At 40.3% G+C, this 17,463-nt stretch overlaps 1 protein-coding gene across 5 annotated transcripts in view; it reads left to right on the forward strand.

The window, feature by feature from the left end:
- Nucleotides 1-7,915: 7,915 nt before the first annotated feature.
- Nucleotides 7,916-17,463, forward strand: part of PXT1 (peroxisomal testis enriched protein 1) — a 36,495-nt gene continuing 26,947 nt past the window's right edge. For 3 of the 5 annotated variants that reach the window (XM_008693388.2, XM_040644692.1, XM_040644690.1), the window contains exons 1-2: nt 7,916-8,013; nt 8,926-9,103. In XM_008693388.2, the coding sequence (XP_008691610.1) occupies nt 8,935-9,103 (169 nt within the window). In that variant the 5' untranslated portion in view covers nt 7,916-8,013; nt 8,926-8,934. Of the gene's footprint in view, nt 8,014-8,910; nt 9,104-17,463 lie in introns of all 5 variants that reach the window. The other 2 variants (XM_040644693.1, XM_040644691.1) reach the window with 2 other exon arrangements.

Raw genomic sequence — 17,463 nt, forward strand, 5'->3', positions numbered from 1 at the left:
CTACATGATTCTTTTCTTTTGGGGGCTTCTTACCCATTATGCTTCAATCACACCGGCTTTCTTTTGCTCTGCTTCTTTTTTTAAAATTATTTTTTATTTTTTAAAATTAATCCAGGCACATAATTTAGAAACCAATCACTGCTAACTAATTTATTACAAAAATCTTTTTCCTCCCCCCAAATCCCTGCTTTCATCACCATTGGCTTACTTCTTTCTTTTGATGAACGCTTCCCTTCTCTGTGTTTTTCTCTCTTCCACCCCTGCAATTCCTATTATTCAGATACTGTACTTTCTAGATCCTCTAGTCTTATCTTTTCTTCTTTTGTCAATATGTTTGACTTTTCATAACTTCAAGGATGGTTTTCAACCATATAAAAGTACTATTCAGAAATTAATCTCCCTAAGCTGTTAAAAGAAGAATAAAAAGAGAATTATCATTTCAGCTAATACATTTTATCACTGTAGTTAAAAGGCTAGTAAATTTTAGCCGTTGATTGAATAGAGGCTATTGCCACTTAACTAAATATAAATCTTTTCAAATCACACACATTTAAAATACTTTCTTTCTTTTTTACATACCTTAATTGTCTGACCGATAAGGCTTTTCAAGTACTTGTGCATGTACTGTAAGCCCAATGAACTTATAAATATGAATGATTGTTAGTTCCGTCATATGCCAAATTCTCTTGGATATCCCAAATATAGGTTTGATTTCACTTGGCCTTTATACACCCAAACTGTTCCACTAAAACTAAGGAAGATTTCAGTTATATCGTTAACTAATTTTCAGTCTGATTAGGACTTAGGATAGATACCTCACTTGATTGGATTCAGCCAATTTGTTGACCGCTTCATTCTGTTTTGAATGATTTTCAAAAGAGGCCACAACTGAAGGGAAACAAAAGCAAAAATGAACTATGAGGACGTCATCAAGATAAAAAGCTTTTGCACAGCAAAGGAAACAGTCAACAAAACTAAAAGACGACCTACAGAATGGGAGAAGATATTTGCAAATGACATATCAGATAAAGGGCTAGTATCGAAAATCTATAAAGAACTTATCAAGTTCAACACCCGAAAAACAAAAAATCCAGTCAAGAAATGGGGAGAAGGCATGAACAGACATTTTTCCAAAGAAGACATACAAATAGCTAACAGACACGTGAAAAAATGCTCAGCATTACTCTGCATCAGGGAAATACAAATCAAAACCACAATGAAATACCATCTCACACTGGTCAGAGTGGCTAAAATTAACAAGTCAGGAAAGAACAGATGTTGGCAAGGATGCCAAGAAAGGGAAACACTTTTACGCTGTTGGCGGGAAGGCAAACTGGTACAGCCATTCTGGAAAACAGTATGGAGGTTCCTCAAAAAGTTAAAAATAGAACTACCCTATGACCCAGCAATTGCACTACTAGGTATTTATCCAAAGGATACAAGCATAGTGATTCAAAGGGGCACCTGTACCCCGATGTTTATAGCAGCAATGTCCACAATAGCCAAACTAAGGAAAGAGTCCAGACGTCCATCGACAGATGAATGGAAAAAGAAGATGTGGTGTATATACACAATGGAATATTACTCAGCCATCAAAAAGAATGAAATCTTGCCGTTTGCAATGATGTGGATGGAACTAGAGGGTATTATGCTAAGCGAAATAAATCAGAGAAGGACAAATACTATATGATTTTAAGAAACAAAACAGATGAACATAGGGGAAGGGAAGGAAAAATCAAATAAGATAAAAACAGAAAAGGTGGCAAACCATAAGAGGAAACAAACTGAGGATTGCTGGAGGGTAGGTGGGTGTGGGGATGGGGTAACTGGGTGATGGGCTTTAAGGAGGACACTTGATGTAATGAGAACTGGGTGTTGAATGCAACCGATGAATCACTAAATTCTACTCCTGAAACTAATAATATATTATGTTAACTAAATTTAATTTAAATAAAAAATTTTTTAAAATATGTTGTACGGTAACACACACACACACACACAACAACAACAACAACAAAAGAGGCCACAACTCTTACAGAATTAACATAAAGGTCTATAAAATTTTAGATCTCTCTCATGACTTTTAATCCCTAAATTTTTATTATGAAAAATTTCAAACAGAAAGAAAAATTGAGGTTATGGTATATTCAACATGAATATAACCACTACTTAAATGCAACAATAATCAGCATTTTGACATATTTACTTTATTTTTATAAAATTTATTATGAAAAATTTGAAAGTTGAGAGACTAGTATGATCAACACCAGTATATCCACCATTTAGATTAAACAACTGTCGGGGCACCTGGGTGGCTCAGTCATTAAGCATCTGCCTTCGGCTCAGGGCGGGATCCCAGCATTCTGGGATCGAGCCCCACATCAGGCTCCTCCGCTATGAGCCTGCTTCTTCCTCTCCCACTCCCCCTGCTTGTGTTCCCTCTCTCGCTGGCTGTCTGTCTCTGTCAAATGAATACATAAAATCTTTTAAAAAAATAAATAAACAACTGTCAACATTTCCCCATATTTGCTTTATTTTACTATTTTGCTTACCTATTTGAAAGTGGTAGATAACATGGTATTACACCCCCGAATTTTTTAAAGTGCAACTCCTAAAGATAAGGATAATCCCTGTGTGCCTGTAAGAGCATTACTGTGCCCAGGAAAAGTAATAATTCCTCAATACCATTTTTTATAGCAGTTTTTCTTTCTTTCTCTCTTTCTTTCTTTTTAAAGCCAGGATTCAAAGTTCACACATTGCATTTGGTTGTTTTATTTCTTTAGCCTTTTTTTTTTTTTTAAAGATTTTATTTATTTATGTAACAGAGAGACAGCCAGCGAGAGAGGGAACACAGCAGGCAAGTGAGAGGAAGAAGCAGGCTCCCAGAGGAGGAGCCCGATGTGGGACTCGATCCCGGAACGCCGGGATCACGCCCTGAGCCGAAGGCAGACGCTTTAACGACTGCGCTACCCAGGCGCCCCTCTTTAGCCTTTTTAAATCTAGAGCAACGCCCTCCATCTGTCTACCATTTTATCTCCTTATAAGACTAATTTTTTAGGAAAAATCAGCCAGTTATTTTTGTAGAACGTCCTCACGACTTTTCCTGACTTGTATCAATTTCCAAGGTCATTCTATTTCAGAGGACTGATTTTTCTTTACCTTTCAATGTATAATTTTTTACTGAATTTTAGTATCTGTAATTTTCAACTGCTCTTCCTTGCTCTTAGACTATTTCTTCTTTTAGCATCCTGTTCTTGTTTCACAGATACAATAATTTTCTTTCTTTTTTTTTTAAATGATTTTTTATTTTATTGTGTTAGTCACCATACAGTACATCCCCGGATTCCGATGTAAAGGTCGATGATTCATTACTTGCGTATAACACCCAGTGCACCGTGCAATACGTGCCGTCCTTACTACCCATCACCAGCCTGTCCCATTCCCCCACCCCCCTCCCCTCTGAGGCCCTGAGTTTGTTTCTCATAGTCCATAGTCTCTCATGTTTCATTGCCCCTTCACAGATACAATAATTTTCTGATGATACTATTAATTTCTTTCAAGTATTTTTTTTAAAGATTTTATTTAGTTATTTGTCAGAGAGGGAGAGAACCCAAGCAGGACGGAGCAGCAGGCAGAGGGAGAAGCAGGCTCCCCACTGAGCAAGGAGCCCGATGCGGGACTCAATCCCAGGACCCCAGGATCATGACCTGAGCTGAAGGTAGATGCTTAACCAACTGAGCCACCCAGGCGTCTTTCTTTGAAGCATTTTTATGCTCTCTGCATTGTCTCTGTTTTTTATGATTCCTTTTCTCTCCCTGATTCTTACATGTTGGAGGCTTTTTACTTTCCCATGTTGAAGTTTTCCCTCTGGTATCTGGTGATTTTTATCCATTCAAATTTTAAGAGTAAAGTCCTAAAAGCTGAGGAGAGGCCCTGCATGTGTGTTTGAGTCTGGTTAATTGAAGCCTTTTCCTTTGGGGACCCCCAAATGTCAGTATTTGTGGCTCTTTTTTTCTGGCATGGTTCATTTTTTCCCGAGAAGTACCCTTTATTCTTGGCTAGAGAGTAGAACTTGGCGGCAAAGTTCTGTGTCTGAGCAGAAGCAGACTGGGTCTCTCCTTTTCAGTTTCAGACTTAATTCCTCTTTTTTCAGTCAGATATCTCACTCTCACTCAGATCTATGCCTCGTGTTGCCACATCTAGAACTCCTTCGGTTTACTTTCTCCAGAGGTGACATTTCCTGTTTCCTGTGGAGGTAAAAGCAGTAGCCTGATTATATTAGGTGGACGGGGGACATAGGGATCTGTTCACTTATTAAACAGATTTTCAAATAAATCTCCCTTTTCAGCATTACACTCCTCCCATCTCTACTCTAACTTCCCTCTGCACTTAACCTACTTCTAGTTCGTGAGTCTTTCCAGGGCTCCTCAGGGTGCCTTGCTTCTCTGTGGTTTCTCCTTCTCCAACCACTTAGGCTTGACCTTCCTTGAGTCTGCTAAGTCCTTCACCATCCTCGATCCATTTTCCATTTTCATGCATTGTGGTTTGGGGTGGCTATCAGTTCAATAAAGATGAAACCTGTGTTTTTCTTTTTCCTCCTTGTTATTTTTGGGAGCAGTGCTATGGGGAAGATCTCAGCTATCTTGAATTGAAAAGTCACCACTCTTTTTATTTTTAGTTCTTTAAGTGCTTTGAAGTCTTTACTGCCTTTGGGCTTTTGCATGTGGTGTTCTAGCTCTCTGAAACATTCTGTTCCCCTCCCTCCTCTTTCCTCTCGGCCAATTCCAAGTCATCTTTTAGGTTCCCGCTTAAGCATCATTCCTAGATGAGTCCTGTCTGACCACCCAGACTAGGTGAGGTCCATTCCCTATAATATATTCTCATGACACCTATCATGATTCTAATTAAGTATATATGTCTGCCTCCCCTGCTAGACTGTTACCTCCATGAGGGAAGGGACCATTTCTGTCTTGCTGACTGTTATATCCCCAATGTGTAGTGCAATGCCTAACATTTAGCAGGGTATATATATATATATATATATTTTTTTTTTAAGATTTTTTTTTTAAAATTAGCCAGAGAGAGAGAGAGCACAAGCAGGGAGAGCGGCAGGCAGAACTGGCAGAGGGAGATGCAGGCTCCCCGCTGAGGAAGGAGCCCAATGCGGGACTCGATCCCAGGACCCTGGGATCATGACCTAATAATGAAGGCAGATGCTTAACTGACCGAGCCACCCAGGCATCCATAAATATATATTTTTCATTGTTGATCAACAAATATTACTCATTATAAATATTTGTAGCCAGGGACACCAGGCTGGCTCAGTCTGCAGAGCATGCAACTCTTTTTTTTTTTTTTTTAAAGATTTTATTTATTTATTCATTCGACAGAGATAGAGACAGCCAGTGAGAGAGGGAACACAAGCAGGGGGAGTGGGAGAGGAAGAAGCAGGCTCATAGCAGAAGAGCCTGATGTGGGGCTCGATCCCAGAACGCCGGGATCACGCCCTGAGCCGAAGACAGATGCTTAACCGCTGTGCCACCCAGACGCCCCAGAGCATGCAACTCTTGACCTTGGGGTTGTGAGTTCAATCAAGCCCCATGTTGAATGTAGAGATTACTTTTTTTAAAAGGTAGCTGGATTTATAGTTGCTACCACCAATAAGTAGTTATTTAGAGTTTCACGATTTAGTTATTATGATTGTCTAGTTATTATTATAGAAACACTATCAAATGGACTCTTGTCCATCTCCAAACTTATGTTACATAACAGTTTTAAAATTATAAGGTACCGATAGTAATATGCACTCAGATCAGCATAGTGTATAAATTTTCTATTTCTGCTGCTATAAATTACCAGAGACTGAGTGACCAAAACAACACAAATTTATTGTCTTATGGTTCTGGAGGTCTGAAGTCTAAAATGGGTTGGCACGGCTGCATTCCTTCTAGAGGCTCTAGGAGAGAATCCGTTTCCTTGCTTCCAGTTTTTTGGGTTTTTTTTTAGCTTCCAGAGGCTGCCTGTATTCCTTGGTTCATAGAATCTTTCTCACATCACTCTGACCTCTGCTTCCATTGTCATACCTCCTTCTCTGACTCTGACCTTTCTGCCTCCCTTTTATCAGGACCCGTATGATTAAGTTGTGCCCAGATAACTCAGGATGATTAGATATTTCTCAACAGCTTTAACTTAACCATATCAGCAAAATCCATTTTGCCACATAAGGTAAAATATCCACAGGTTCTGGGGGTTAGGATGTAAACATCTTTGGGGGACCATTATGCAGCCTACCACACATAGACGGCAAAATGTAAATCCATACATGAATTCGTTGCTGCAAGAAATGATAAAACTTCACTCATATATACGTTAAACTTTTTTTTTTAATTTTAAAGATTTTTATTTATTTATTCGACAGAGATAGAGACAGCCAGTGAGACAGGGAACACAAGCAGGAGTGGGAGAGGAAGAAGCAGGCTCATAGCGGAGGAGCCTGATGTGGGGCTCGATCCCATAACGCCGGAATCACGCCCTGAGCCGAAGGCAGACGCTTAACCACTGTGCCACCCAGGCGCCCCTCATATATACTTTAAACTTTGTATCAGAATGACCTCCAAACTAAGTAGATAACATAATTTGTTAAGTGAAAAATATCATAAATATATATTGAAATAATAAGACACTAAACCAATGATTATTAAATAGATAACACACACCATCAGCTCAGTAGCTGCCGCACTTCCTTGTGCATATCCATTATCATGCTTTTATGAATCCTGGGATTTGCTGGCGTTTTCAGGTAGGCACACCATTTCCTAAAGGCAATTATCTATACAAACAACTGTATAAAAGAGCACAGTGCTTTTCTTACATATATTTAAAAATAAATTTTAGATGGAAAAGTAGAATTAGCATTGATTATTTTTCAAGAAATTCCTCTTAATATCCTGCAGTATTGTTTGGGAAAAATTATAATAAAAACCTATTTGGGGAAAATCAATTCCAACATTCTTGATTGTTTATTTTGAAAGTCCATGGTTAGATATTTTATTCTCAGTTGTCTAGCAATGTCATGTGAACACATAGTACAGAATGACAATTTCACAATGGGCTGATGGGTAAGACTATCAGCTGGCTCTTTCAGATAAGAACCTCACTCTGGGGGCGCCTGGGTGGCTCAGTCATTTAAGGATCTGCCTTCATCAGTCAGTAAAGGATCTGCCTTCAGCTCAGGCTGTGATCCCGGGGTCCTGGGATCGAGCCCTGATTAGGGCTCCCTGCTCAATGGGGAGCCTGCTTCTCCCTCTCGGGCTGCAACCTCCCATGCCATCTTTCTCAAATAAATAAATAAAAGAACCTCACTCTCTAACTGTATCTTGACTGTCAACTTTGAGTAATTTCGTAATTTAATAAATTCTATTCAGGGCTAATTTGGTTGTGATGCATTAGCTGGACAGCATGTCCTTTTTCCAATGTAAAGTTTACTTGAGAAATCAAATTAGGATCATAAGGTTGTCTGATGCATATAGTTAAAATGTCAAGCTGTTAAAATAGGTGAAGGGGATTAAGAAGCACAAACTTTAGGTTATAAAATAAAGAAGTCACAGGGATTAAAAAAAACCAATAACTGTCAAGCTGCCCAAGGTACCAGAAATGCCCAGGTACTTACAACCCTTTGAACCCACAGCGCCCTCTTCCCTAATCTGGCCCAAATTATAAAAATAAAAAATTTCAAGTAGCATTCTGCTCTGGAAGATGTAGTAAATTTGAAAAATAATGAGTCAGAATTCTACTTGCTGATTCCCACGCCCTCTTAGTTTGCATGGCTCAGATAACTGCATATTGCCTTTCGCTCAGTCATTTCTCTTTAGTTCTTGTTTCTTTGTCTAAAGCTGCAGTGCAGCCACTAGCCACATGTAGCTACTGAGCACCGGAAATGTGGCTAGTCCAAATTGAGATGTATTGTAAGTGTAAGATACACACTGGATTTAGAAGACGTATGTTAACAAGAATGTAAGATATTTCATTAATAATTTTTTGTATTGATTACCTATTGGAATGATAATATTTGGATTTCTTTTGGGATATATTTGGGCAAAAAAAATACATCATTAAAATTAATTTTACATGTTTCTTTTTACTTGTTTAGTGTAGCCGCTAGTAGAAAGCTTAAAATTACTTACGTGATTCACATATTTTTATTGCATAGCATTGATCTAAGCCTTTCCAAGACCTCTCCTGTTACTTTTTTAAGTTGTTCTTTATTGTCTGACTTCTCCTAACCATTCCTTCCCTTTCCATTAACTGCTTAGATTTAGAAGTTAAAATAGAAAGTGAAACTGTGGCCAACCTTTAAGTTAAGAGAATTAAGCGGATGGTAAACAATGGAAGTCTTAGTTCAATTCTTCAATGTATTGGTTTGGCACTGCAGTATTAAAATAAAGGGATGGGGGTGGGAGAATAGTCTTCATTAAAGTCTGTAGAGATGGACTGTGTGTATATGGAGAATTAAAGAGAGAATACAAAATCATATACACACAAGGAAGTAGGACTAAAATGTATTTCATATCCAACCCTCCCATCTCTAGGTTTTTAATCTATTTTCTTTTGACTATGCTAATTCGTCTGTGTTTTTCTATGCATACTTATTTAGACTGCTCTCTTGGTAGAATGTGGCTATTGAAAAGACGAAAAACTGCCTGGAGATGAGGATGTGGGGTGGTGGGGCAGATCTAAAGACCAACAATATAGGAAGATGTTTATCTAAGTTGAAAAAGACCTTAATTACCCTGTTCTATTTTCTACTCAAAACCATAACCTTTAGATATATAGAATAAAGGCTGCTTGTATTGTTAACACCAATATTCATCAAACATACTGAACATATATTGATGGGGGAATTCTCTGAAGATATATTTTCAACAGGGAAAAAACATGAAGAAAAAACATGACACCATTGTTTGTGAACCTAAAGAACTTCTGAATCCCTCTCCCAAAGTAACAAATTGTTGCAAATCCCTGTGGGTGAAATACAGTTTTCAGAAGGAGTACATGACCCGACTTGTCAGCTCCCAGCCAGTTTCAGCCATGCCGAGGAACCCAGGTAAGATATTATTCGTGTTGAGCTAGGATAAATATTTCTACTTAGCATGTATTTTTTCTTGGTATTGAGGACATAAAATTGGGCCTTAAATAGATTATTTAAACATTAACTGTAAGAAGATAGTGGTAAATCTATTCATCAATGCTCTTAGGTGGTAAAAATCTAAAACTGACTTTGCCTCACAAATCTCTTAGTGTCTGTTAGCTCTGAATTGTTGATGTGACAACTCATGAAGATGATCCCAAATTAACCAAAATAGATCAAATTTGTCCTTTAATACAGATTTGTCTTTAACTTGACCTGACAATGTCTACATTAAGTAGAGAAAAATTCAGCTTTAGGTTCCTCTTTGATTTTGCCAATATAGGAAAGAACATGAAGGAAATATAAACTTGAATTTTTGTTTTGCAAAAATTTGCATGATTCCCAAATGTCCCTGAATGTTGGAAAATTAAAATCTCGTGTTTTGAAGGGCATTAGGGTGTTGGGGGTTAAAGGAGTTAAATTTATGGGGTTTTAGATTTTTAGATTAAGATATGCTAGACACCTGAAAGGAATAATTAAAGCTAATCTCATACTATTTTCCAGTTTTAAAAGAATTACATGCCACTGAGAAAGTGGAAATTTCAGGCATCCTGAGTCCCTTGCCACATATCAAATACGGTATCTTTTCCAGAAATAACCAAATTGACTAAAATACTGAATTTTGATCTGTGCATGTGTCAACGATTTCTCAAAGCCTGAGATTTTTGTTACCTATGAATACCTTCTAGAACATATATTTTGTTTTTGAAATTGAGATGTAATCCGTACATAAAGTTCATCTTCTAAAGGGCAAAATCCGACTGTTTTTAGCATATTCATAAAGTGTGATCGTTATCACTATTCTGGAACTTCTGTTTCGTCAACTTTTTTCCAGTATGTTTCCACGCTCAGCTATTACCATTTGAGCCTCACAGATTCCTCCTCAAGCACCTTCTGAGGTGCCCTGTGGGCGGTTGGCCCATTTTAACCCAAATTACAGTTTCACCTCCAAAGCGGAAGCGGGGTGAAGAACGAAGCTCCTACGTTTGAGTTAGAGAGTAACAGCCTACAACCTCATTTCCGTGCTTGTTTTCGTGCCTGGAACTTTCGTTTTAGTCTGTGTGTACAATCTTATTTGGGACAGGCATTTTAGCCTGGCGGGCCCCCGGCGTGCGTTCAAGGACTGCCACACAATGAGAAACAGGGGACCCGTCCCTGGGAGGCGGTAGGCGACACCAGCCTCCTGCCGCCCTCCCGCTCTTTTCCCCGGCCCGGGAGGCCGGCGCGCTTCTCCCCTCGTATTTTAGGGCATTTAGACGAGTGCAGACTAAAGGGGGAGGCGCGAGAGGGCCCCGGAGGTGTCAGAACCGCGTCAGGAACGCCAAGCCGCAGGGTAACGGGAGGCTCCGGGCTGCGCATTCGAGGTACCCGGTCTCCCGACCTCCCGCTCGCTTCAGGGGCGAGGAGCGAGCCAGGCGCGTCCCCGCCCGCGCGGGAGACCGGAGAGCCCTGTGCGCCGCTCATTGGCCACAGCGGGCCCACGTGACCTCTGCCGCCAAAACCGCCGGGCGGAGCGCGCGCCTTCCCGCCGGAGAGCCGGCCCGGGCGGCGCGGCGGCTTGCAGGTGCCGCGAAGGTCGCGGGAGGTCGCCCCGAGGACCTGCGGAAGCTCTCTGGCTGGGAACGTTAAAGAAAAAAAGAAAATAAAGAAAAAGCCCTAAGTACTGGTCCACGTAAAACTCCTACTGAGGAAGCTGATTATTGAAAGGTCCCCTTATCCCCTCTTTGGCTTTTGGACACAGACTGAAAATGGAAATCACCAGTCATTATTCAGTGACTCGCTGAAGCCAAACTGTGTCTCGGTTACTTTGGGGAAATACACACGTTTGAACGTATAACTCTTTGGAGAAAGAAGACGTAATTTTTGTAGGGGGAACTTAAAGCCGCTTTTTCTTAGAAAAGTTGAGGGGACGCATAGGATCTTAGGAAGTCCAGGGCAACCATAGGTCGTTTAAGGGAAATTAGAAACTCTTGGGAAAGCAAAACTTAGTAAAAGCAAAAAGAGGGCTTTTCCACCTCTAAAAAAGGCCATAATTACCGGTAGGAAAGGGCAGAATTATGTATATGTGTGTATGCGTGTGTAAGCATATGTATATATGTGTGTATGCGTGTGTAAGTAGTCTACATGGGGTTTTGGCTGTGGAAGTCAGTAGAGAGTCCAGTTGTTCAGTCTCTTTCTCCCTTTGAGAGTGCCTGGATGCTCATTTTTGCCTCTCTCTCTCTTCTGCTAAGTCTCACCAACTCTCTCCCTCTTCCTCTAGATGGACATATTTTCTGTTTTTTACTCATTCAAAAACAAACAAACCAACCTACTAGGGCCTACTAAATTCCAGACACTGTGCTAGATACTGGTAATGAGCAAAAACATTAACAGTTCCTTCCGTCCTGGAGCATCCAGTCTGATAAAGGAGGCAGATGGTAGTCAATTAAACATACTAATGTTAAATATAATGGGATAAGTGCTAAGAAGAGGTCCAGATGCTATATGGGGCTTTGACCTAGCAAGAAGGTTAGAGAAGGATTCCCTCAAGATGTAAGCCTGGACTGAGACCTGAAGGAGTTAAGGACAGTGGGAGTTGCAGGCAGAGGGAGCTCTTTGGGCAAGGGAGAGCTGATAGCTGAGAGCCTCTCCTCTTCCAGTGACTGCTCATCTCACTCATCTCCACTACACATGAATTGATTTTGCCTCTAAGTTATCAAAGGCACTTCTTTTTTTCTTTCAATTGTTAAGTTCTTAGGGTGTTAACTCATAACTTATAATTATTGTTATAGACAATGTATGTACAATAGGTAAGTATACAATACATACATCTAAAATACATTATCATCTCTTGTTTTATATAATAAAAGCATGCAATGATTTGTTTTTAAGATTCCATTTATTTATTTGAGAGGGAGAGAAAAACAGAGCACAAGGGGAGGGGGAGGAGCAGAGGGAGAGGAAGAAGCAGACTCCCCGATGAGCAGGGAGCCAGCAGCAGGGCTTGTTGCCAGGACCCCCGGGATCATGACCCTAGCTGAAGGCGGGCGCTCAGACTGAGCCACCCAGGAGTCCCAAAACATTCAATGATTATTAGAATATGGTGTATCTCAATAGAACTAAAAGCACTATAGATATTCACAGTGCTGAGAGATCGCGTTATTTTGGAAGATTCAAAAAAGCCATATTGAGAAAGTAATTTTTGAGATGTGATTCAAAGGTAAAATTTGGTTCAACAGAGTAGGAAGGCTGGACAAAAGTCGAGATATATTCTAGGAGCCTTGAAAACCAGTCCAAAGAGTTTATAGAAACTAAATAGAAATGTTTTACTTCACTTTTAAGGACTTTCCTGAGATATTTTTTCTTTTCCAACATTTACCTTGGGAAATTTAAAATCTACAAAAAAAGTTGCACGAGCAAGACTATGGTTAGTCATGTACACTTTGCATGGATGAACCATTGTTTTGGCGGGGGGGGGGCACACTTGCTTTATGTTTTTATCTCTCTTTCTCTCCCTCTACCTTCTTATCCACACATACCCATGAATACATGTACGGATGTTTTTCTTTGCTACAAAGAAAGTTATGAGATAAAGTTGTAGATCTACTAACTTCATCTTTAAGTAATTCCATCTCTAAATAATTCGTCTCTTAAGAACAAAGATTTTTCTGTATAACCACAATACAATTATGACACTCATGAGATACTTTTTAAATTAAATTTTGAGTAGTTATGTTAATACATTAATAATAAATGAGTTACTAATTTTAAATGGTTTGCAACAGTAACTGAGACATTAAGTGCTATGTAAGTGTTTATTTGTAAATAAAAACACATTTTCATGGGTGAAAACTAAAGAATATGAAAATTTGGGCATATGGTGAAAAGTTTTGCATTGTTCCCTGTCTTCAGTTTCCACTCTGAATACTCCTTATTATAGGCAACCACTGTTCTTGATTTTTGGGCGTTCTTTATGTAAACATGAACAACCTGAATATAGATTTTTATACCCCTTCCCTTTTTAGAGAAAAGGTAGCATACAAAGCACACTGTCGCTACTCGTTTTCTCAGTTAACCATATGATTTGTAGATCTTTCTGCATTAATACTTGCAGAGTGTCATTCTTATTTACAATGGCATAATATTCCATTGTGTGAATATAACGTAATTGATTTAAATAGTTTAAGGACAGTGCGAGTTGCAGGCAGAGGGAGCTCTTTTTTTTTTTTTTTTTTTTAGATTTTATTTATTTATTTGACAGAGAGACAGCCAGCGAGAGAGGGAACACAAGCAGGGGGAGTGGGAGAGGAAGAAGCAGGCTCCTAGTGGAGGAGCCTGATGTGGGGCTCGATCCCAGATCGCCGGGATCGCGCCCTGAGCCGAAGGCAGACGCTTAATGACTGCGCTACCCAGGCGCCCCTAAATAGTTTACTCTTGGTATACATTTAGGTTGTTTCCAATCATTTAATATTGAAACCAATGTTACAACAAATAACCTTGAATATATTTGCATTTGTAAAATTTGATGGATACTTTGCCCCCCACAGAGGTTTACCAATTTCACTTCCACCACTAACTGTGGGAGTATCTTTAGGCTTTTGATAAGGTTCTATACCAAGAGGGAAAATATGTGAATGTGAATTATTGTTGATATTTTACAAGTTTAGATGAATGATCCGTCTTCAAGGGAAACTAAAAGGTAGGGCTGTTCTTAGGTAAACTTATAGAATAGCCAACGTTTTTCATCTGACCCTAACCTTATTTTCTGTCCCATTCTCTCCACCCCCTTATGAAACTGCATCTTTCTAATCATAATAATATCTGTTGAGGACCTTCTATGTTAAGGGCACTGTGCCGGGTCTCAGAGTTATGAAATAGATACAGTCCTGAGGGAATTCACCATTTAGTTGGTCAGACATGCACAAAATATAAATAGTTATTATGTTGAGTTCCAGAATGCAAGACACATTTCTCGCTTGGCACACTCAATCCTTTGTTGCATCCTGTCTCCATGTCCTTTCTTTTCTGCCCCTTTGCCTACCCAATTAAGCTACCCAAGTCTTGTTGGCTTCTATATAGCATCTCAGTTCTCCCATTGTCCATTACTGAAACGTATCAAACTTGTATTCCATCTTCCTAATGCAGATACTGGATTTTGTCTTTCCCAGGTGACAGTTAATTGATCAGTTAAACTAATAGATGCAAATCATTATGCTTTTGATTGGCACAGGCAGGGCTGACCCTAAAGCCATTTTGAAATAGGTGACCTCCATTTGGAGGGTCTCCCTACTCGGTTGCCCTTTCTTCTTCTCTCTGGGCACCTTGTCTCCTGGGTGAGCTCTCAGTCCTCACTGGTACCCTCAAATAATCCATGGTTGGGTGTCAACTAATCTTTAGGGTGTTATTTCAAAATGGCCTGAGATGAGAACGCCATTAGTGTGTATAGGTTTCATGATACTCTTGAAAACAACAATGGAAACTGAAATGACAGACAGTATGGTTGCAATTTTTAACAAAGGGCCCTATATTTCACCTGCTATGTAAGCCACCTTCTCTTGGCTGAGATGAGTTAATGTGCTGAGTCCTTGGCCCTCCCTGCCTCATATCTTCTCCCTCCCCCTCTTTACTCTGTTGTAGGGTTCAGGAAGTCTGGGGACCATTGCCCTCAAAGTGCTTTTTTTTTTTTTGAAGGTTTTATTTTATTTATTGTAGAGAGAAAGAGAGATAGCGAGAATAGGGAAAGGGGCAGAGGGAGAAGGAGAGGGAGAGAATCAATCTCCTCACTGAGCAGGGAGCCCACCATGGGGCTCCAACCCAGGACCCTGAGATCATGACCTGAGTGGAAATCAAGAGCTGGAGGCTCAACCGACTGAGCCACCCAGGCGCCCTCAGAGCTCCTTACTTTTGAACCCAGCCAGGCAGCCATGGCTCAGTGGCATCTGGCAGTAGGAAAGGGCGCCCGTGAAGTGGGGTGGGTACTCTCCAGTGCCCTTAGACACCCTTCCCTTGTCTTTTCCCAGTCAGTTCACAGCCTGGCTGTCCCCTTGTGAAAGATTGTGTTTTCCAACTGTATCCCCCTGCGTAGGTGATGTACTTTGGACTCAGGCAGAAGTGGTTCTCACTGGCTGCCCAAAGCATTTAAACGTGTGGATTCGGGTAATGATGCTGTGTTTTCGATGCATTATAATTTTTTTCCCCAAGCACTCGTCCATGAGAACAAATCAACTAGTACTAAAGAGGTTGTGGTAAAAAGGTCTTGAAGCGGTGCCTGGCACATAGAAGAGCTTCTACAATATTTGTTGAATGAATGAATGAATGAATGAAGACCTTCTACAATATTTGTTGAATGAATGAATGAATGAATGAATGAACGAATGAATGAAGGCTCAATTGGTATCCAGCCTCTCCTTTAACCTCCACCTCCATCCCATTGTCCCATTTCCAGACGGGAAACTCTTTAACTGACTATGGTTTCCAGGTGTGTTGATCAGTGAGTCTTAATGCTGTATGCTAGGATCACCTGGGAAGCTTTAAAGAAACACCTATGTGTAATTTTATTCCCAGACTAACAAAATTGTGGGGTTTTTTTAAGTCTCCAAGTTGATAATCATGTGCAGCCAGAGTTGAGAACTACTGTTCTAAATAATGTGTGTTTATTCTTCTATCTCTTGGTTTATCAAATTGGTACCATCCATTGCTTCTCCCCCCCTCCCCCCGGTTCTTTAACATGGCGGTCGAGGTTTAGCTCATACTATACCCTCTCTTCTCATGGTTGATAAATTATTATTGTAAAACTTCTATTTGTTGTCTTTGGAAACTTGAGTAATTTAAATGCCTCTTTCTTATTTCATATATTTTCAGCACTCTCACATGGCTCCCCATTTTATAAGACGCAGATACTAACTTCCCGGCCCTCTGCTCACGTGACCTTCCACACCCTACTCTTTGTCCCTTACACTTTTAAATTTTTTATGTAGCTGGAGTTGTTAGCATTTACACTCTGGCCGCCAGCCACAAGCGACTCTTCCATGCTTTGTCTATCAGCTGAGTCCAAAAGTTAGAAACCAGTAACCTCGGTTTACGTTTTTAAACCTCTGTAAATATCACCTCATACCAAGTCCAGTGGTAGTAGCTAAGCTATGTAATAAAAGGCTTATTGTATACCTGGCACTTTATGAACAAGAGTTTTTAATATTCATAATAATCTTAGAGTCCTTTTTAACAAACGAGGAAACCGAGGCCCAGAGAAGCTAAATATCTTGCCTAAGAACAGGAAATTAGAAAGTAACTGGGCCAAGCCTTGAAGCTTCTCCGGTGGGAGAACAGGATAAAAATTTCTTTTGTTTAGATTCAAGGTTAGGACACCTGCCAGCTGGAAAGAGAATGCCCATCAAGGACATATATACACATTTTTTCTTTCTCTGTTGTTGGGAGGGAGGGGCGATGGTTGTCTTTAGCTCCTCTCCTACAACTTTGGTCACCTTTCTTTTTTCCATTTCCGTTAGTGACGAATTTCAGTCACTTCAGGATACCCCGCTTTCTCAGCAGATGGCGTAGTTCTCTGCTTCATGGACAAAATGGATGTTGTTGGGATAAATAGCCGAATCTCTTCTCCCTGGCCCAGCCTTCTTTACCTGAATATCACATCTTACTTTCTATTCTACCTCAAAGGAAGGGCGCACCCCCCCACCCCCACCCCCACCCCCACCTTCGATTCAAAGTTAATCTTCCCATGTGCTTTCATTCTCATTTCTCCTAAGCCTCTGGGACTTTGCCTCCACAATTTTGCTCCGCTCTATCTTCCATTTTCCATTATTCCTGCTCTAATTCCTCTCCTCAACCTACAAAACCTGCTCAAAACTCTCAACCTAGAAAATTCCTCTGACACACCTCTTCCTCTTGCGACTGCCTGCTCTCTCTCCTTCCTTCATCAGGACACCCCTTGGAAGAACAGTCTGTACTTCTTGATGCTACATCTAGTCTGGTGGCTTGAATTTGCACCTCACTGTCGTGCAAACTTCCTTTCAAGCCTTCCTGCATGACCAGTTCTCTCTTGCTATACTTCAGTCCTGGGTGATACCGGCAGTCCTTTTTAAAAAGAGCAGTTTGTCCTTGGTGAGAGACTTCGAGCCTTCCTGAAGTTGATGAGTAGTCCTGCTAAATTTAGGCAAACTTTTTTGAGATTATTATTCAGCTCAGGTATTGTTGGCCATTGAACATTCAACTAGAATACGTTTAATTGATTATGAAAAAGGGTGCCTGTGAGATGAGGCAAAGACTGCTGGTTTTGCACTTGA

This window comes from Ursus maritimus, unplaced genomic scaffold (assembly GCF_017311325.1).
Source record: "Ursus maritimus isolate PB19 unplaced genomic scaffold, ASM1731132v1 scaffold_30, whole genome shotgun sequence".
Lineage (NCBI taxonomy): Eukaryota > Metazoa > Chordata > Mammalia > Carnivora > Ursidae > Ursus > Ursus maritimus.